This window comes from Rana temporaria, chromosome 2 (assembly GCF_905171775.1).
Source record: "Rana temporaria chromosome 2, aRanTem1.1, whole genome shotgun sequence".
Lineage (NCBI taxonomy): Eukaryota > Metazoa > Chordata > Amphibia > Anura > Ranidae > Rana > Rana temporaria.
In genome coordinates this window covers 104,115,075-104,136,235 of record NC_053490.1, presented here as the reverse complement: position 1 = coordinate 104,136,235, position 21,161 = coordinate 104,115,075, and the positions used below count along the sequence as shown (strand labels likewise).

Here is a 21,161-nt window from a genome sequence, read left to right as displayed (position 1 = left end):
CATTACACCTCTACACCCCACGCTGCACTCCATTACACCTCTACACCCCACGCTGAACTCCATTACACCCCACACTGCTAAGGTTGCCACTTTTTTTTCTAAGCCAAACCCGAACACTTAAGCGGTTTACAGCAAACACATTTTTTATTAGCATACTGTATAGGATTGTAAAAGACCTGGGAAACATTTTGGCACTCCAAAGAGAATGGTAATATGGCGTGCATTGTGCCCCCTTACCCTCCTATCAGGCACTGTTCTAAGATACATTCCTGTTTAAATATTGTGTCTGGGTTTCGGGTGGACTGAAACCTGGACACATGATTCAAAACCCAAACTGTCCGGGTTAATATCGGACAGGTGGCAACCCTACACACTGCACTCCATTACACCACAAACTGCACTCCATTACACCCCAAACTGCACTCCGTTACACCCCACACTTCATGCCATTACACCCCACACTGCACTCCAGTACACCATTACACCCCACACTGCTCTCCATTACACAGACCGATTCCCAATCGCCAATAGACGATGCACAGCCTCCCGCCCGCCCACAACAAGCAGAAAGGAATAGCAGTGGCACATGAGGGTTATGATTGGCGCTGTACTACTCTCACTCGCCCCGCCCCCAGCCTCTATGTCACTTCCTATTCCCTGTGTGAGATGGGAAGTATTCGTTAGTGACCCGCAGGGAGGGGTTCTCCTCCTCCAAGATGGCGCAGACTGTGAACATCACCGAGCTGTCTCTGCCTCAGCTAGAGGGCCTGAAAAGTCAGCTGGACCAGGTGAGTGGCGTCCACCCCATGCCCGGCTACAGTACGGGGAGGGGGCGTGGCACTACAGGTCCCAGCCTGTATTATGTCCTCCTTGTCTGCAGGGGGCTGAGTGTGTTCCAGCAATGCACGCCCCTCTTCCCATGTGTGATGATCACCGCACCATGTAAGGTCTCTGTCAGTAATCCATAGTGACCACAATCCAGCTTTTACTGACATGGATCTGATCCATTGCTGTGTACTGCACGTGCTGTGGAATGGATCAACACTGGAGCAGCTGCAGCAGTGCATGACACCGAGTGTACATCTTCCATTCTACATGTTTAATGTGGAACTAAACCCTCATTTTTTTTGCAGCATAGAAAGCTGCCATCTTGGCCTTTGATCTGCAGTTGCCATGGTGCTGCGCATGTGATCAGCTATGACACCAGTCATTTGATGACTGACATAAGCACACTGGGAGCTGCAACAGTTATAATTTACGTCATTCCTTGAATGGAACTGTTTTGGGAAATTGGTGGATTTAGTTGAACTTTAAGGGTTTGTCCACACCATATATGCATGGAAACTGACGGGAAAAACCGTCATCAGTTTCCATCAGCGTCCGTTATGTGCCCTATTCACACCAATATAGATGTCATGTCAGTGTTTTCCCCATGCAGAACACATCTGTACATGATACCAGTGTTGTGGTGTGAACGGGACACATAGAGAACAATTGCTGTGTTTGTGTTTTGTGCCCTTTTTTGTGAACAACTAACGTCTCTGCACCATGCTGTGAGCGAGGACTAAAGCGCAAGTAAACCCATCGATTTTTAAGTTAAAAAATCTGGGAATGTAAGGACACTTTCACACTGGGGCGTCGGCGGTAAAGCGCTGCTATTTTTATCGGTGCTTTACTGTTTTAGCAGCACTTTTTGGCCCTACTAGTGGTCGTAAAAGTGCCGCTACAGCGGTGCTTTGGTGGCACTGCCCATTGATTTCAATGGGCAGGGGTGCTTTAGGAGCGGTGTATACACTGTACCTAGAGTGCTAGAGCTGCACAATTAATGTTGCTAAAACCTCCCACTGTGATCTGCAGTGTCTGGGAGACATGTGAGACACAAATGAAGGAAGATTTGGTGCAGCGGGTGGGAGTAAAAGTTTTTTTTTTTTTTTTAAATTGAGGCTTTTGCATCCCACCTTAACTGGATGGTGTACTTGTTCAGACTGTCATACAAGAGCCTTTAGTTCCGTAAGTAATTTAAAATGCTGCTGGGTGTCATTTACCCAGAAGAATATTGTCAGTGGGGGACTTTATTTTTAAACACAAAAATCAAACCCCAGTATGACTCTGGGTGGCATTCTGTCTAGTGGAGGATTTCAGAGCAGTAAGTCTATGGGCAACAACACTGCAGAGGAGTGGAGTATTCTAGTAAGTTTTTTTTTTTTTTTTTTTTTTTTGCCTTTCTGAGCCTTTTGGGCAATACACTTTTTTATAATAGTTTTAAAATGTGACATTGGGCTTTTAAGGAGCATTGTTACTTTGCCTATTCCCATTTAAGTTTAAAGTGGAGGTTCACCCAAAAAATCTATTTTTAACATTAGATTGGGCCTAATTACGTGAAGCAGAATCGGGTGTTTTGTTTAAAATCAATGCAGTACTTACCGTTTCAGAGATAGAAGTTCTCCGCGGCTTCCGGGTATGGGCTGCGGGACTGGGCGTTCCTATTTGATTGACAGCCTTCCGACCGTCGCATACAGCGCGTCACCAGTTTCCGAAAGTAGCCCAACGTCGGTGCGCAGGCGCGTACAGAGCCGCACCGACGTTCGGCAACTCGTGACGCGCTGTATGCGACCGTCGGAAGGCTGTCAATCAAATAGGATGCCCAGTCCCGAAGACCATACCCGGAAGCCACGGAGAACATCTATCTCTAAAACGGTAAGTACTGCATTGATTTTAAACAAAACACCCAATTCTGCTTCCCGTAATTAGGCCCAATCTAATGTTAAAAACATTTTTTCGGGTGAACCCCCGCTTTAAAGTATTACTAAACCCACAACAGTAAAATCAGTCTGTACTGTATAATCAGTAAAGCATGCTTGTTATAATCACCGTGGAACCTAACAGGGTAATCCTGTGCATTGTGTAAAAAGGCTGTTTGACCCTGTCTTCTTTGATTTACCCTCCCCTCCCTTTCTTTCACAGTGCCCAATCCATCTGCTGAACAGAGCATTGGGGGCACTCTGCACATGCTCAGTTCAGTGTTTTTCTTGGGAGAGTGCATGTGATTGACCCTGTACCAATCACCACTGTCCAGACAGAGGGTCAGGGGGCATGCAGCCTCATAGGACAGTCGGAGTAGAATAAAAAAACTCCTCCTACAAGCTTTACCAAGACACTCATAGAGGCCAAGACTGCTATATACTGGTGATGAGAAAAGGAATTTAGCAGTTTATATATACTAAAATAATTGAATTTCCCTGTACTGTGGGAGACCAGATATAGTAAATTCAGGGTCCTGGGTTTTTAAATAACACGTGGCCATATTTTTCCAAAGAACCTTTTCCCTGACCCGTTGGCAACGTTGACAACTTTATGCAAAGACATTGTTACTTTTACCTGAATGGGCAAAGTCAGTGTCTCCATAACCAGCACATTAAAGTGGAGGTTCACCCAAAAACCTTTTTTTTTAACATTAGATTGATGCTCATTTTGTCAAGGGGAATCGGGTGTTTTTTTTACAATCGAAGCTGTACTTACCATTTTAGAGAGAGATCTTCTCCGCCGCTTCCGGGTATGGGCTGCGGGACTGGGCGTTCCTACTTGATTGACAGGCTTCGGACGGTCGCATACATTGCGTCACGATTTCCCGAAAGTAGCCCGGACGTCGGTGCGCAGGCGCCGTATAGGGCCGCACCGACGTTCGGCTTCTTTCGGCTACTCGTGACGCGATGTATGCGACCGTCGGAAGCCTGTCAATCAAATAGGAACGTCCAGTCCCGAAGACCATACCCGGAAGCGGCGGAGAAGATCGCTCTCTAAAACGGTAAGTACTGCTTCGATTTTAAAAAAACTACCCGATTCCCCTTGACAAATTGAGCATCAATCTAATGTTAAAAAAAAAAAGCCCCTTTCACACTGGTATTGAAAAGTAGGTGTGTTTGGCAAAAGATCGTGACCCCTGCCAAATGCTTTTAATGTTTTAGGTTGTAGGAGGAATTCCACTGAAATATGAATGGTGATCCTGATGGGCATTAAATTAAACCAGGGACCCCAATGCTCTAGGCAAAGCAATTCCTATTAGTTCAAACTAGAGAAATTATTTAACAGCACTGCTGAGATATTATAATATTATACAGGATTTATATAGCGGCAACAGTTTGCACAGCGCTTTACAGCACGGGGGCAGACAGTGCAGTTACAATACAATTTAATACAGGAGAGATCAGAGGGCCCTGCTCCTTGTAGCGTACAATCCAGAAGATATATGGTACATTTCCTGCAGTGCTACACAATTGCAAGTCACTAGATTGGTCCTACAGTTAATTTTCTTCCTCCTTTTTACTTTTAATTTTAGGAAGTAGAGTTCCTGTCTTCATCGATTGCTCAGTTAAAAGTGGTACAGACCAAGTTTGTAGAGGCCAAGGAATGTCTGAATATTCTCCATAAAAGTAATGAAGGTAGGTGGCTACTATAGTTTCAGGTTTGTTTATTAAAAGGTCCAATGTAAAAATGTGAATTTTCCAGTCCAATACCTATAACAACTATAATATGGTGCGCTGACCTTTGTTAATGTGCAATTTGGTCAGTAGTTATTGCTTTATATTCTTGGACTGTTTATTGTATTTAGCTGCTAATTCTCTTGGTATTCTGGAGTATGATGCAGCCAGTACTAACTATATTCGTTCTTTTATTTTACAGGTAAACAAATTCTTGTTCCTCTGACAAGCTCTGTATCCTTTTTTTGGTTCGCAATTTTATTAAAGCACAAACCTAAAATGGACATTGGAGTGGGACCCATCAACCCCTGTATAAACCCTGTCAGGTTTATATTGCCGTCTGTTGGCCCCATTGGGCAGGTTCACCGTCTCTATTTGCCATGTTTACTGTTCTTACCAAAAGTAAAAAGAAAATCACAAATTTTGGGTGGTCCCCAAAACCGTAATAGAGGTGAAATTTTCCTTTACACCCACCTGCAAAAAAAACTGCATCCTTTTCCGTTTTGGTGGAACAGATCAGAGTTAGCCGGATATAAACATATAGCTCAGTCTGTTTACATCTGACTGTCCGTAGAGCTCAGCAGGGTCTGTCTGTGTCCGCTCTGCATAAACTGTGACATCTGTCCCTCTTGGCTTCATTCAGGAGGAGATTATCTCGGTGTGAAAGGGGCCTTACTCTATCCAAAATGAAAGCAAACTCTTTGCCTTTAATTCTAAGAAAGTTGGGAACAAAGTTAGACTTAAACTTAACCCTTGTATCTTTAAACATAACTGAACATTTCGCTTGAAACCTGGTTCAGGTGCAGAATCTTTAGGCTCCATTCACACCTGGGCGTTTTGGGATTGTGGCAGATTCGCTGCAATTCTCCTCACAATCCCAAAACTCACTACAATCGCAAAACGCACGTTACGGTGCCATTATTTTCAATGGTATCTAAAACTCGGTGTGGTTTTGCTGAGGTTGTCATGCGATTTATAACCGCAAATCGCATGAAGCTTGTCGCCCAAAATAAGCTCCTTTTTGGGTGACAAGCTTCACACAAGGTGATTTGCCGAATAATAAATGCAACAATCACAGCAAAACCACACCACATCTTAGGTGCCATTGAAAAATAATGGCACCTAAACCTGTGTTTTGCAATTGTAGTGTGTTTTGAGGTCACTGGCAGAATCGCAGCAATTCTGCCTACGATCCCAAAACGCCCAGGTGAGAATGGAGCCTTGGGCCCCATGCATGCTCTTTTGAACGCTGAATGGGGATCCGTTCCCCATCCGTCGATCGGATCAGATGACAGGCAGGTGGAAACTGACAGGCGGTCCGTTTCCATACTGCCCCGTAGATAACAGCGGGCTGTGTCCATGTCCACTCTGCATAGTGGAGTGAACACATACCTGTCATCTGCCTGCTCAGCGGACAGATCCCCCACTGAGCAGGCGGGTCCGCTTGGAGGGAACGGATTAGTGTGAAAGGCAGTTAGAAACGGAGACTTCAGTTAGGTTAACTTTTGTATATATAAACCTAACTTAACATTTCACTTGAAACCTGGTGCAGATGTCCAGAACTTTCCATCTTTATTATGTGATTGTGTTTCACATTCAGCTGACAGGTAGATAAAATAACCGATCATAAAATGCAGCTCGAACTTTGTTTGATTCAATGGATACAGTATAGAATCTCTGTTGGGTTATAAATGGTGTGTGCCTGTTGGGTAGATCGCCTGAAGAGTCTTGCATAGTCACTTTTGGCAAAAAGTTCAACTGAGACACAGCTGGCTGGCTATATAGATGGTTTGAATCTTGGCTGGTTCAGCAGGTAGCGGTTGAGATTCAAACCATCTATGGGCAGGCTGATTGTACCCAAGTCGATCCATCGATCAACTTGGGTACAACTAGCATTCGATCATTGCCAGCAGCTAAAGCCGCTAGCAATATGCATTGTGCTCTCCCAGCAGGGATGGCTTGCTTTTGGAAGAACACATATTTGCTCCATGGGCATGGGAGGGATTTCCCTCATCAACACTAACTGTGTTGTGGGGGGGATTAAGTGATTTTTCTTTCCTGCAACCCATGGATGGGGAAAATTACATAAACTTTGGCATGCCTAAATCTGTTCAGTAGCCAGGCACCAGTGAAACCCCCATATATTCTGTGGAGATGACGGCTAATTCTGTTTCTCCTACGCCTTCCAGGACGGCACACCAGAGAGATGAGGGCTCCTCCCACAGGAAACACAATCAATTGACAAGTTTGTTATAAGTTCCCACCCACCCCCTTGCTCCTCCGTATTTTGATTGTGTTTCTCCCGAACACAGCGGCACGTTTGTTGTTTTATATTACCTGGAGACGGTGAGGTCGAAGGGTACCCCTGTTGAGGCAGGTTCAGGGAGGCCGGGGAGAGCTGAACTAACCTGTTGGCTTCGGTCGCTCACAGGTCGCCACAAAGACATGCATGGACGCTCTGAGCTGTGGTGAAAAAGCCATCGTCCCTCTGCAAAAAATCCGCCACGCTGCTGATCTCTCCTTCCTGGGGGGGTTTGCAAAGGAGCATTGCGCTCCAGGCCTCGTTCTGAGGTACAGGAAGCGCGTCACCGGAGAGTGGGCGTGTAACGGTATCGGTATGATATCCCCGTCAAGCATTCCCTCCTCTCCATACAAGAACATCACAGGATCCCCCACACATGAGTCAAGACTGGATGCTGGAACCAAGACTGAGTTTAATGTTATAACACACAGCTTATATGTCATTTCCAAAACTGTTACAATGACAAATCTCCGCCCCCCCTCACACTGGGGCTTCCATACAGATGAGTAGGCAGACACGACGGAGCCGAGTCTGAAAACACATTTTCTTTAGATAATGACATCAGTGGAGTTGAGTACTAGTTGTACTAAATACATTAACTAGACAACTCGACCCCGCATATAGAGAGATAATTACCACAATGAAGCAATCAGAATAATTAACACAAGCCACATAAACATAGATCAATTAACCTTTAGAAATAGTGAGGGGACATTAGCACTTCAATAACCGGATGGTAATCACAATGGCAAGCAGGGAGAGCATTAGACTGAAGCATATAGGCAAATGTATCACAATGGCCCCCCTTTTTCTCCCTGCTCCGGAAAACCCGGTTGGACCTTCCCTGGTCCAGTAGGGTTGACGGGTTCAGAGCTTTTAGTCCGAGGTTAACTCCGTTTGGCATGACTGACCTCCCTTGGCAACTGCTTCAGACTCAGGTATGCCACCGGGTCGTCAGATCACACGCCGGTCAGTCCCCAAGTCTTTGTGCGATCTGCAAAGTCACCAGAAGTCAGTGTGAAGACGGCGAATGGGTCTGTGCGCCGCCATCTAGGTGTCCCGCTATGGGAGGGGGCAGGTTATGGCTCTGAAGTGACAGTCACAGGAGATTCATAAAAAGAAAAAGTTATATTTGTTGAAATGCTGTAGCACTGGTGCTCAGAGTCCGGGGGGGGGGGGGGGGGGACTCAGAGCCCCATAAGGTCAGCCACCCCCTGCTCCCTCCGCAGCCGCCGGTTCTCCTCTTTGAGCTTCTCCAGCTCCATCTCCAGTTCATGGAGCCTGGGGGGGTCAGCCCGCTGTGACCTCAGGTGGTTGTTCTCCTCCTCCATGCGGCTTATGCACTCCTCCAGCTCTATGTACTCACGGATCAGATCCTGCTTGCTCATGTCCTGCAGGCTCTCCACGTGGTCCTTCATCATCAGGAACTGGGTGGTGGTGTAAGGGGCCACCGGTGGGCCCTTGGCGAACATCTCGGCCCGCATCTGGGGCGCCCGCTGCGATTCCATCTCCTCCAGTCGCTTCTTCTCCTCCCAGGTCCGCTGGTTATATGACTTCCAGGACCTCTTCTTCTTGGAGGGTAGCTGGCGGTGCCTCTTTCTGCCCAGCTCCCTCCAAGGCCCCTCCGGCTCATGGCTGTCGCCCATGACCAGCTGACAATGGTGTTCCCTGTTGTCCGTAATAACAGATTGTACCATGAGGGCTTCGTAAGGGGTGCCCAATGGTTCTTCCTGACCCAGCTCCTGGGGATCCCAAGCCGAGTCTACACAATGGGCTGCTGCTGGTGGGCGGTACCCAGGTTGAGACCAATTTGACCTGGTGTTGTCATTCATGGGGCAATTCTGCTTGAAGTGACCCAACTGTTTGCACCGGAAGCAGCGTTGTTCGTTGTCCTCCTGGCGTGGGTAGCGAGGGCTAGATGTCATCGGTCTGTTAGGCGGTTGGTATCTAGCGGCTGGTGGGTGTGAGGGCGCCGTTGGTCGTGGAGGTTGTACCCGTGGTGTGACCTGGTTTGTCTTGCGAGTATCCGCATATTCATCCGCCAACTTCGCGGCCTCTGGTAGAGTCATGGGCCTGCGATCTCTCACCCAATCTTTGACGTCCGTCTGGATGTGATTGTAAAATTGCTCCAGGAGCATTAGTTGCAAAATGTCCTCTGCGGTGGTGGCCTGGCTGCTGTTAACCCAGTTAGAGGCCGACAGGGACAACTGGCATGCTCATTCCGCGTAAGAGTCTTTCGTGGTTTTGCGTGAGTCCCTGAACTTCTGTCGGTGGGACTCTGGGGTTACTGCATAACGAGCCAGGAGCACTTCTTTAACCCGGGCGTAGCTATGGATATCCTGATCTGGCACGGTCCGGAAAGCATCAGAAGCTTTGCCTGACAATATTGCAACCCACTCTCTTCTAGCTATTCGGTGCAGGTTACATTGTCGCTCAAAATCCGCCAGGTAGTTATCAATTTCACAGTCCTTTTCATCAAAAGCTTTAAAAGCGCTAAACGGAATCTTCCTTGTGTCTGCTGTGCTGTACTCACTGTTCGGAGAATGTGCGGCTGCTTGTTGGACTGCTGCCAGTTTTAACTGTAGTTCTGCGTTTACTAACAGGTCCATCACTTTCAGCACCACATCCGGCGTTGGGCTCGGGCCGAACCACGCTAGCTTCTCTCTCATTAGCTTGTTGGCTGGCGATTCCTCTTCCTGAATCACTGGTGTCTCCATCTCTTGTACTGCTGGCGTTGCTGCAATCACGTTCTCCTGGTCTCGCTCCATTAATTCTGCTATGATGACCCGCTTGGTTTTGTTGCTAGCAATCCTTCCACGAACTTCCAGTAGTTCTTTCAGTGTATTTCTTTTAAGCAGGGTGTAGCAGCCTTCCATTCACTGTTCCCAGTGTCTGCTTGGAGTCCTGGTGTAAGGGAGAGTAGAAGGGAAGATCCCGCTGCTGCCATCCAATTGTAACGGTATCGGTATGATATCCCCGTCAAGCATTCCCTCCTCTCCATACAAGAACATCACAGGATCCCCCACACATGAGTCAAGACTGGATGCTGGAACCAAGACTGAGTTTAATGTTATAACACACAGCTTATATGTCATTTCCAAAACTGTTACAATGACAAATCTCCGCCCCCCCCCTCACACTGGGGCTTCCATACAGATGAGTAGGCAGACACGACGGAGCCGAGTCTGAAAACACATTTTCTTTAGATAATGACATCAGTGGAGTTGAGTACTAGTTGTACTAAATACATTAACTAGACAACTCGACCCAGCATATAGAGAGATAATTACCACAATGAAGCAATCAGAATAATTAACACAAGCCACATAAACACAGATCTCCTTCACACAACACAATAGATCAATTAACCTTTAGAAATAGTGAGGGGACATTAGCACTTCAATAACCGGATGGTAATCACAATGGCAAGCAGGGAGAGCATTAGACTGAAGCATATAGGCAAATGTATCACAGGGCGTTCCCTACACGGCAACCCGGAAGTGACGCTTCGGCGTGGAGGGCAGCGTGGAGCGGTGGGGTCGGCGGCGGATAAACCCTACAACAGGTACCGGCAAGCCAAGGACCCAGTCAACCTCCTCATGATGGAAGAGGAAGGGAAGACTAGCGCTGCGGCAACCAAATCCAGATCGGGGGTCGGTGAGTACTGTCCCTCCTGGAAAGGGAGGAAAGAGGAGAGTGAGAGTTCCTGAACTTCAGGATGCAGCTGGTATCGGCTGCCTTCCTCGTTCTCTCTCTCTTTTCTCCCCAGTACAGCCTGCTGCCCATAGTGGGAAGGAATAACACAGTTGTTTGTTATGTTCCCTCTCTAACAGAATCTCCCGGTGAAACCCAGGGGACCTCTGCTCAACCCTCAGCATCAGCTAGTGGCAGTTCCTCTAAAAAATGCGTAAACTGTAAAGATAAGCTCCCAAAATCCTACACCAAACCCTTCTGCCACAAGTGTATTAACCAGCTGGCTGGGAAGGAGGCGGCTGCCATGATGAAAGATTTTCTCTTGTCAATGCAGTCTGAAATGTTGGCCACGGTTAGAGCTTTCAGGGAGACGGCTACACAAGCAGCCACAGGCCCTAGCACAGAGGAACCGGTCCCTAGAGAGAGTTTGATCTCTCAGGGAAGGCTTCTTGCAGGACCCAGTACCCCTTTCCTACCCTCCCAGATCTTTTCTCATGATCAGGAAGAAGAGGAAAGTGAGGTCATGAGCCAGGTCACTAGACACAGCTCAGAGGGTGAGGAGGATAGAGACTCAGTCATGTCTCAGGAGGAAGGAAAATTGAAAAGGTTCCTCTTCTCAGCAGAGGATGTGGACAGTCTCCTTCAGGCAATCTATGCCACTGAAGAGATTCCAGAGGTTCCAAGAACGACCTCTGCACAGGATAAGGTGTATAGGGGGCTCAGTGAAACACAGGATAGAGTCTTCCCTCTTCACCAATCTCTAAAAGAAATAATCCTACAAGAGTGGAAATATCCAGAAAAGAGACTGACCACTCAGAAAACCTGGAAACGGAAGTACCCGTTCCCCCAGTCAGTTGGGAAAGTTTTCTTTAAACTCCCAAAACTGGATGCGGCCCTGTCCCAAGTCACGAAACAGTCAGACCTCTCATTTGAAGATACTGGCAGTATTAAAGACCTAATGGATCGTAGGGCCGAATCACTCCTAAGGAAAGCCTGGGAGGCTAACACAGCTTCTATGGCCCCAGCCTTAGCTGCGACCTGTGTAGCCAGGAATGCAGACCTATGGGTAGAGAAACTGGCAGAACACCTCGCCCAGTTTACGGAGTCAGAGGAAATCTTGGGGTCTCTATCTTTGATAGGGAAAGCTGTCGCATACTTGGCAGATGCCGCTTTGGAAACTGCTAAAGCTTCAGCCAAGACAGCGGCCTTGATCAACTCGTCCAGGCGAGCTATCTGGGTTAAGGCTTGGGAAGGGGATGTCACATCAAAGGGAAAACTGTGTGGACTCCCTTTCCAGGGTTCACTTCTGTTTGGCCAAGGATTAGATGATGTCCTAGTTAGGTCTTCAGAAAAGGGAAAGAAATTCCCTGTGAAACCTAAGAAAGATAGTTTTAAGAAAACTTTTCGAGGCCCCCAGGGGCAAAACAAACAGAAGTACAAAAGAGAACCCAATAGGCGCTGGTTTTATGGCAAAGGGAACAAAAAGAATAACTTGCTCTTTCCCCCTGCCAAGGCTGATGCTAAACAGACCAAGTGACGCCAAGGTCAAAGTAGGGGGGAGGCTGTCCCAGTTTGTACAACAGTGGGAAAGTATTTCAGACAGTCCCTACATACACAAGATTATAAGGGATGGGTTCCGCCTGGAATTTGTTACCTTCCCCCCCCCCCCCTATGATCACCCTCACGCAGCTCCCCAAGGATACCCTAAAGAGAGAGGCCCTCTTGGAAGGGATTCAGGAATTGGCAGAGCAACTAGTAATAATACCAGTGCCAGTGGAACAGCAATACCGGGGGTTTTATTCCCACGTGTTTGTGGTTCAGAAACCATCAGGAAAATTCCGCCTGATAGTAAACCTGAGAAAACTAAACTAATTTTTAGAACAAAAGAAGTTTTCCATGGAGAGTATTTACTCAGTAAGAAAGAACCTCATGAAAGAAAGCCGGTCACCAGAAAGATCTACTTAAAAATATGGAAAACTTTCCAGACCTGGAGTAGAAAAAGGCTAGAGTCTTCCCAGTCGGTTCCGGTTATCCTGGATTTTCTCCAGGATGGAGCAGACGCCGGGCTTAAGGTTAGCACCCTGCGAGTACAGGTAGCAGCCCTCTCCGTGTACCTGGATAAAAGATTAGCGAAGGACGACCTAGTTAAGAGGTTCTTACTAGCTAGGGAAAGAATGTCCCCCGTCCTTAAAAGCTTCTGTCCACCATGGGACCTTACTAGGGTATTAGAGTCATTATCTATGCCCCCTTTTGAACCTTTAGAGAAAGTTTCCCTTAGGTTCCTTACGTTAAAATTAGCTTTTTTGTTAGCTATTACTACAGCCAGGAGGGTGGGAGATCTGCAAGCTCTGTCCATGAAAGAGCCTTTTCGTAGGGTGCAACCAGACAGGGTCACTCTTAGGGCAGATCCCTTATACCTACCTAAAGTAGCATCCTTACTCAACAGGACGCAAGAGATGATATTGCCGTCCTTTTGTTCAGAACCAAAGAACGAGAAGGAATTTAAGTTTCACTGTTTGGACGTAAGAAGATGTCTTCTTATATATTTAGAGAGAACCAAAAGTTTTAGGAAATCTAACCATCTCCTAATCCTCTATGGTGGAGTCAGGAAGGGATTGCAGGCCTCAAGGCCATCGGTCTCAAAATGGATTAGAGAAGCTATTTCAGAGGCTTATCAGTGTGCAGGAGAACCAGCTCCACTTAATATCAAGGCTCATTCAACCAGATCTCTGGCGACATCCTGGGCTGAGAGAGCAGGTGCCTCCTGGGACCAGATCCGTAGTGCGGCTACCTGGTCAAGTCATCACACCTTCCTGAAACACTACCGTGTAGAATTGTTGTCACAGCAAGACCTGGCTTTCGGTCGGAAGGTCCTCCAAGCTGTGGTCCCACCCTGAGGTCCTTTGATATCCTCTCTGGTGTGCCGTCCTGGAAGGCGTAGGAGAAAACCTACGTTAGATTTACCGGTATTTCTACGAGCCTTCCAGGACAGCAGGCCTACTACCCACCCTATGTGAAGAAAGGTAAGCTATATGCTAAATGGTAAGTACCGATGGGGTGCCCCTTGTGAACCAGTTCAAGATTACTTTATTAAATACTGAGGAGCAAGGGGGTGGGTGGGAACTTATAACAAACTTGTCAATTGATTGTGTTTCCTGTGGGAGGAGCCCTCATCTCTCTGGTGTGCCGTCCTGGAAGGCTCGTAGAAATACCGTTACCGGTAAATCTAACGTAGGTTTTTTTGGTTTTAAATTAAAGGGCTGTACTGTTGTGTATACCCAAATTTTGTTAAAATTAATTAGACAGCCCCTGTCCTAGGTAAGTTTTTATAAAGCAGGAGATAACTATTTTATATAAGAATAATTTAATCTTTTATTGTAGGCTGAATTTATAGTATTTTAGTCATCTGTTTTGAAAGAAGCTTGTAGACTGCTATTGCAGACTTTTACTTTTTGTAATGACAAGCTGCTTGACTGACCCTTCTTTCTCAGTGGTTAGAATCCCTCTGCATGCTTGTCTCAGGTCTGTGATCCAGACTTGTCTCTGCTTTTACTGGTCTGCATTATTCCAGGTCAGTGAGTGAAAGTAAAACTAACAGGTTAGCATGGGAGCCAGTCCTCTAGCTATTTTCTAGGGAGGTCAGCAATGGCAATTTTTAAATAGCAAACATGTTATATTTATCTCGACTGTGCAGCTCGTTGCACAGAGTGGCCCTAAACCTGGTCTTCTGGGGTCCCTCGGACGGCTGTCTTGGCTCCCCTCACAAGGACTCAACACCTTCATGCGAGCTTGCATGGTGTTGAGTTCTTGCGGGCACGCTCCCGTGATACAGCCGGCCGGCCATAGCCGCCAACTGTATCGCTCGGCCCCGCCCCCCGGCATGCCACGTCATTGGATGAGCCAATGGCTGCACTGCTTTCAATCAACCAATGAATGAGCCAGGAAGATGGCCGAGAAGCCTGCACGTTCACGGCGCGGGACTTTCAAGGGGACAGGTAAGTAAAGGGGGGTTCGGGGGGCCTCTAATCCGCAGATGTTTTTCACCTTAATGCATAGAATGCATTAAGGTGAAAAACCTTTTACCATTACAACCCCTTTAAGGCCCTGTCATTTTGGAATACCCAGAAAACAGGAAAAAAAATGCATTAATGGGAATTGACAATTATTTAAGGCTTTATCACTGCCACAGAGGGTTATATTAGTAGAAATAAGTATGAATATATTACTTTCCTTACCTACGTCATTCAACAGATGTATGTGCCTGGAACACTGAGCAATGTCTCTAATGTGCTAGTAGATGTGGGAACTGGATACTATGTAGAAAAGGTATGTTTATTTTCAACTATGAGCTAACATTATAACTGCCGGTGAAATGCCAAAATGGTATAGTAATAGTGCTGGTTCAACTAGACCTGGGTCTTAAGGACAATTTGAATGTATGGATAGTCCGCAATGCATTGCCAGTCAAAAAAACACGCACTCATGGTATGTCCAAGACTAGAGTTTATTTTTCCTGCGTACTTGTACATAAGAAAATCATACAAGAAGGGACGCCCTAGTCCCAGCCAATCATATGTAAGTTATTAGGTTATACAAGTAATATTCGTCACAATTATACTACGTGCATAGAATACAGCATTCCCATCTTTGTGCCCTGCTTATCTCATTTCTACTGCAGTTAATCTTAATGTTTTTCATTCTTCATCTAGAACATAATAACAAAATGGCAAGGTTGTTTGTCTATGTAACTTGTCCTAAAAGCTCTGGGTAAAAGGGTACATACACGCATTTATCACTAAGGGGGAACTCTAACAAGCCTTATAATGCATTAATAGTACAGGGGAACTATAGCCTATTAATACATATGGGGGAACTCTAACCGCCTTTCAACCTCTCCTTTGATTGCGTTGGCTCTAGCCTACGCAATCACTCATACCATTTCCGCTCTATGGCCAACATCACCATGCTAACACTCTCACCCCTTTTCACACGGGGTTCAGTCAATTTTCCAATAGCGCAAAGGGTTATTATAGCAATCAGATATATAACAAAGGATTTATTATATATCTGCATGTACATATCAGAAAATCTCTCTCGATCTCGAGATCATTTTAAGTCACAAATACATTCCTAGATTATTTGTAGAAGTCTTTGTCAACCATGGCACCTTGTAAATGTTGCCACAGATTGGCTAACCATTTCTCCACCAATGACGCCTGCTCAAAATTTTACTATCTATATTTAATTTCTGACAGTTATTTTATCATTGCTAAAGAAAACATTTTGCAACACCCTGGCTTGCAGCTGTCCAATAAAGCTGACTTATGATTGAACACGTAGAGAAGGTTCACACATTAGTTTTCTATTTTTAGTTTCTTTGTGGTTGTTACTTTGCAGTATGTTTAAATATTTTTTTTCATCTCTGTGATTTCACAACTCTCTTCAGACTGCTGAAGATGCCAAAGCTTTCTTTAAAAGGAAGATCGACTTCCTTACAAAGCAAATCGAGAAGATTCAGCCAGCTCTACAGGAAAAGCACGGCATGAAACAAGGTAAGGCCCAATATTGTCTATTGGCAGAGATATTTAGAACATAGAGTTGTAACCTAGTTTTCTGCTGTTTAATCCTTGCATGAGAAAGGAATTAAATGTATTGTCCCATTTTAGTGTAGGTACACACCACAGCGCATGTGTCGGCACATATGCTGGCAACATTGCTTTCTTTTTTTCTAACGTGTTATAAAAATAGACAACGCTTCCTGCCCATTTACAGTGCACACCAACACAGAACTTTGGTGTGAAAATACAAAACAAGGCTTTTTGCCTTGTCCATGTGTTGGGGCTGCATTGCAATGAATGTGCTGTGAGCAAACCCTTGCTGTATGTTGTCGGTTATTTTATTTTCCCTAAATGCTTTCAAAGCCTGTCCATTCAAAACTTTTTTTTTTTTTCTCTCTCTCTTAGTTAGACAATGATATCGCACAGAGCGGCCGCTTACCTCCTCTTCTGGGGCCTCCCGCCAGTGCTCTCCACTCCTCCTTTTCTCTAAGTGCCTCTATAGAAAGCTGTGTGCTATGGTGGCACTCATGCAGGTGCGCACCTGAGCCGGGCTGTGTGCATCCATAGATGTACACAAAGCATGGCTCAGGAGGCAACCCATCCCATAGGATTTTTATTGACAGCAGCAGCAGGAGCTGATGGCTCCTGTTGCCTCTGTGTCCTGTGAGAAGGGGGAGCAGTGTTGCTGTAGCTGGGCACATCGCTAGATGGAGTGAAGGGTCAGTTAAGTATTTAGAAAGGAGCAACTAGTAAGAATGTTTATTTTTTTGAATAAAGGTAAAGAAAGTCTTGCCTTATAAAACAAATTTAAGTTTTTTTTATTCCGGTCTTTTGTCCCACTGGGAAGATTGTCTGTTCAGGTTGTACAAATGAGTGTGGTCACTGGAATAGGAAACGATGACAAATCCAAAATGTGCTGCTGACAATGTATCAGGGGTGAGGGGAAATCTTCCAACAGAAACTTATATTCTTTAAAGTGGCTCCATCTATCCACTCACCCCCCTCTTGATCCAGCGATGTCCACAAGAGCTTTGTCTTTCCAGTGACTCGCACTCCTGATTCACTGTCTGTGGGAGCCATTGGCTTTCGCTGCTGTCAGTCACAGCCAGTGAGCCAGTCAGGAGAGAGAGAGGAGCCAGGAGTGCCAGCGTGGGACTCAAGAAGAGGATATGGGCTGCGGATAAACCCACATCCAATTTGCAATAGTGTGAACCCAGCCTCAAAGTCTTGCTGTGTGGGACACACAAACATAAATCCAGATGTGTTGTCAATGTTCTGTGTTTTTTTGTTTTTTTTTAAATGCATCGGTGTCTTCATTGATCTTTTTTTACTCTGATATCTTTGCAGCTGTCATAGAAATGATGAGCATAAAAATCCAGCAGCTGAATGCAGCCCAGGCAGGGACTTCCAAGGCTTAGCTCCGTATCCAGAGAGTGCCCTAACAATTCCCCTCACAGCAGAAGCTGCACCATCTTCCTGCAGTGAAGGTCGTGTCTTGGTATCCCTGGCCTTGCCTACCAGTGCAGTAAACCCGTCACTACCGCAAATACCAGCCGAATATCAACTCTCAGACTGCGTGACAACTCTCCTGCATCCTCAGCCAAGGGATTAATTTATTTTTGTTTTTTGTTTTTTTATTTGTGTCTGGGAAATATAAATACATTCACATTTATTGAAATGGTGAATTTTCTTTTAATAATGTGTCCTGTTTATTTGTGTTCTCTGTGCTAAATAAAAATAGTTGTGCTATTGCTGACTTGTACTCAAAAGGCCTGGAATTTGTATTCTTCACTACCCAGCGAGTCCTTAAAGGGGTTGTAGAGGTAAAAAAAAAAAAATTCTCCCCTAAATGGCTTCCTTTGCCTTGGTGCAGTCCTCCTTCACTTACCTCATCCTTCGAATTTGTTTTTTAATGTCCTTATTTCTTCTGAGAAATGCTCACTTCCTGTTCTTCTGTCTGTAACTCCACACAGTAATGCAAGGCTTTCTCCCTGGTGTGGAGTGACCTTAAGGGGGCGAGCAGGAGAGTCAGGACACTCTACGTCGCAGATAGAGAAAGGAGCTGTGTGTTAGTGGGTGTCCTGACTCTCCTGCTTGCCCCCTCAAGGGAGGGAGCGAGCACGACACTCCACACCAGGGAGAAAACCTTGCATTACTGTGTGGCGTTACAGACAGAAGAACAGGAAGTGAGGATTTCTCAGAAGAAATAAGGGTGCATTCACACCACGATTTTATCATCCTACTTGTTCTCACGATTTTAGGTTTAAAATCGTACAAATCTGTATTGCAAAACGTATCCATTCACTTCCATTCATTAATGTAGGTCCCCAAGTGCATCCGATTTGATCCGCATCTGTTTTGATACGATTTAAAATCGCATCAAAAATCGTGTTTGACCACGATTTTTGGTCCTGATTTGAAATCGTATTAAAATCGTGTCCGATTTTCATGTTAAAAGCGTGTCCAATTTTTTTTTATATTGTGGTCAATCTAAATCGTATGTAATCGGATGACTGATCCGATTACATCTGATTTTGTCATATACGATTCCATCCGATTTTACGGTCCGATTATCGGATGTAAAAATCGTGATGTGAACCTAGCCTAAGGACATTTAAAAGCAAAATCGAAGGATGAGGTAAGTGAAGGAAGCTATTTAAGGTCAAGGAAGCTATTTAGGGATTTTTTTTTTTACCTTTACAACCCCTTTAACCTCAAATAAGAATGTGCATATCAGCTGTCCTTGCATCTGATCTACATATGCTTGTTGCAGGCTGCTGACTTGCCAATTAGTGAATAAGGATGACAGGCCTTGAGCATGCACCTTCACAAACAAGTTAGCAATGTCGTCACGTCCATATTTCTCTGTTGAAGATTTCTTTTAAATGGAACCTGCACTGAGCAAACAAAACTTCACTATGGGACTATACAAATACTGGTAACGGTAAAGCTTAAAATCTCAATCCAAATTTTATTAGACAAAATATTTAAAAACATTTTATGGCTGATATTGTAATGAAACAGAAGAAAGTTGTATATGTGAACAGTGTTCTACAACATCTGTTGACATCAAAACATGGCCCAGCAATGGCCAGTCAACCAGAAGCACCTGACATGTTTCAGAACTATTCTTTCTTCAGGGGTGTGAAGCAGGTAGAACAATGAAACTTGTAGCACAATCGATAACAGCCAAAGGGTTAAAAACATGTAGTAGTATCCATCTAGTTACCAGAGGGACAGCACCATGCCCATAAAGTGGGAGAACATGGCAGGTATAGCTCGGTCACACAGCCAGCTCAAGTCACTGGACAGTCTCCGGTTGTGAGATTCCGAGTGGATGCAATCTCCTACCTGGAGACTGTCCAGTGACCTCCCTGCCACCCATATAGAAATAATCCATACCATACTGTATCTTGTTGGTTTGCAGTGACTGTATGTACAGTTGAAAAATAAGACATCTCTTTTTTAAGTGATTTTGGAGTGCGGCTGTCCAGTTTTCGTCTTTCCATTTTGCATATAGAAATAATGACACCATCCACATATCGCCGAGATTTTTGAGTTGAGCTGGCTGTGTGACCGAACTATTCCTGCTATGCTCTCCCACTTTATGGGTATGGTGCTGTGCTGCCCCTCTGATAACTCGATGGATACTACTACATGTTTTTAACCCTTTGGCTGTTATGACACAATCGATAAGCGTCTTTGTTCTACCTGTTTCACAGCCCTGAAGAAAGAATATGATTCTGAAACATGTCAGGTGCTTCTGTTCACTGGTCATTGCTGGACCATGTTTTGATATCAACAGATGTTGTAGAACACTGTTCACGTATACAACTGTTTTCTGTTTCATTACGATATCTGCCATAAATTGTTCTAACATTTATTAGACAAAATGTTTATTTAGATTTTAAACTTTACTGTTACTTTATAAGTATTTGGATAGTTATTGGCCCAAAAAGTCCCATAGTGGGGTTTTGTTGATTTTATGTTTTTTGCCTAGTGGGATGTTGGCCTAATCCTTCACTGACCAACACTCTTTCCATGCATTGAGAGGAGGCTACCTTTTGGCGGCCATTTGAAAATACTTAGGTCCGGATTCTCAAAGGAGTTACGCCGTCGTAACTCTGAGTGCGGCTCGGCGCCTGATTCATAGAATCAGATACGCCTCACAGTTGCCTAGATATGAGCGGCGTAAGTCTCCTACGCCGTCGTATCTTAGGGTGCATATTTACGCTGGCCGTTAGGTGGCACTTCCGTATATTTACGCGTCGAATATGCTAATTAGCTAGATACGCCGATTCACGAACGTACGTGCGCCCGGCGTATCAAGATACGTAGTTTACGTAAGACATACGCCGGTGTAAAGTTACTCCTCATAAAGCAGGGGTAAGTCATGTTAGGTATGGACGTCGGAAACGTACGAACAGCATCGTATTTTACGTTGTTTGCGTAAGGCGTCCGTGAATGGGGCTGGACGTAAGTTACGTTCACGTTGAGCGGGCGTAATTTAATTAGAAAATTTGACGTGATACTGAGCATGCGCCGTTCGAAAATAGCGTCATGTACGTGGGGTCATGATTAGTTTAGTTTACATAACACACGCCCCCCTGTTCCTCATTTGATTTAGGCGCGCTTACGCCGGCACATTTACGCTACGCCGACGTAACTTTGGACGCAAGTGCTTTGTGAATACAGCACTTGCCTCTCTAAGTTGCGGCGGCGTAGCGTAACTACGATGCGCTCGACCGCTTACATTTACGCCGCCCTACGAGAATCTGGGCCTTCGTAAATAAAGAGGCGGTGTAAACACAGGGTGGTACTGTGGACAATCGGCAAGAAGTATACTATGCCACGTCCTAAATTTGTAGTAGGCATAATTAAAATGTTTAAATGTACAAACTTTATTATAGCAAAAGGTGTGTGTAATATAAATATATATTTACACAAATAAATCTCACCTGTTTGACATAGATCTATACCTTTTTACTATAATAATAACGTTTGTACATTTCAATGTTTTTATTTATGCCTGCAAAGTTCATTTTTTTTTTTTTTTCGCCTTGCTTGTCATAGCCATCTGACAATACTAGTTGCCTGGCCACAATAAATGGAGACCCTGTCCTGGAAAAA

At 45.2% G+C, this 21,161-nt stretch overlaps 1 protein-coding gene across 1 annotated transcript; it reads left to right on the top strand.

The window, feature by feature from the left end:
• The first annotated feature begins 663 nt into the window (after positions 1-663).
• Positions 664-17,787, top strand: PFDN5 (prefoldin subunit 5). Its single transcript, XM_040340686.1, has 6 exons — positions 664-788; positions 4,337-4,439; positions 4,681-4,712; positions 14,725-14,799; positions 15,920-16,025; positions 17,379-17,787. The coding sequence occupies exons 1-6, from the start codon at positions 717-719 to the stop codon at positions 17,447-17,449; spliced, it is 459 nt and encodes a 152-aa protein (XP_040196620.1). The 5' UTR covers positions 664-716; the 3' UTR covers positions 17,450-17,787.
• The last annotated feature ends 3,374 nt before the right edge of the window (positions 17,788-21,161 follow it).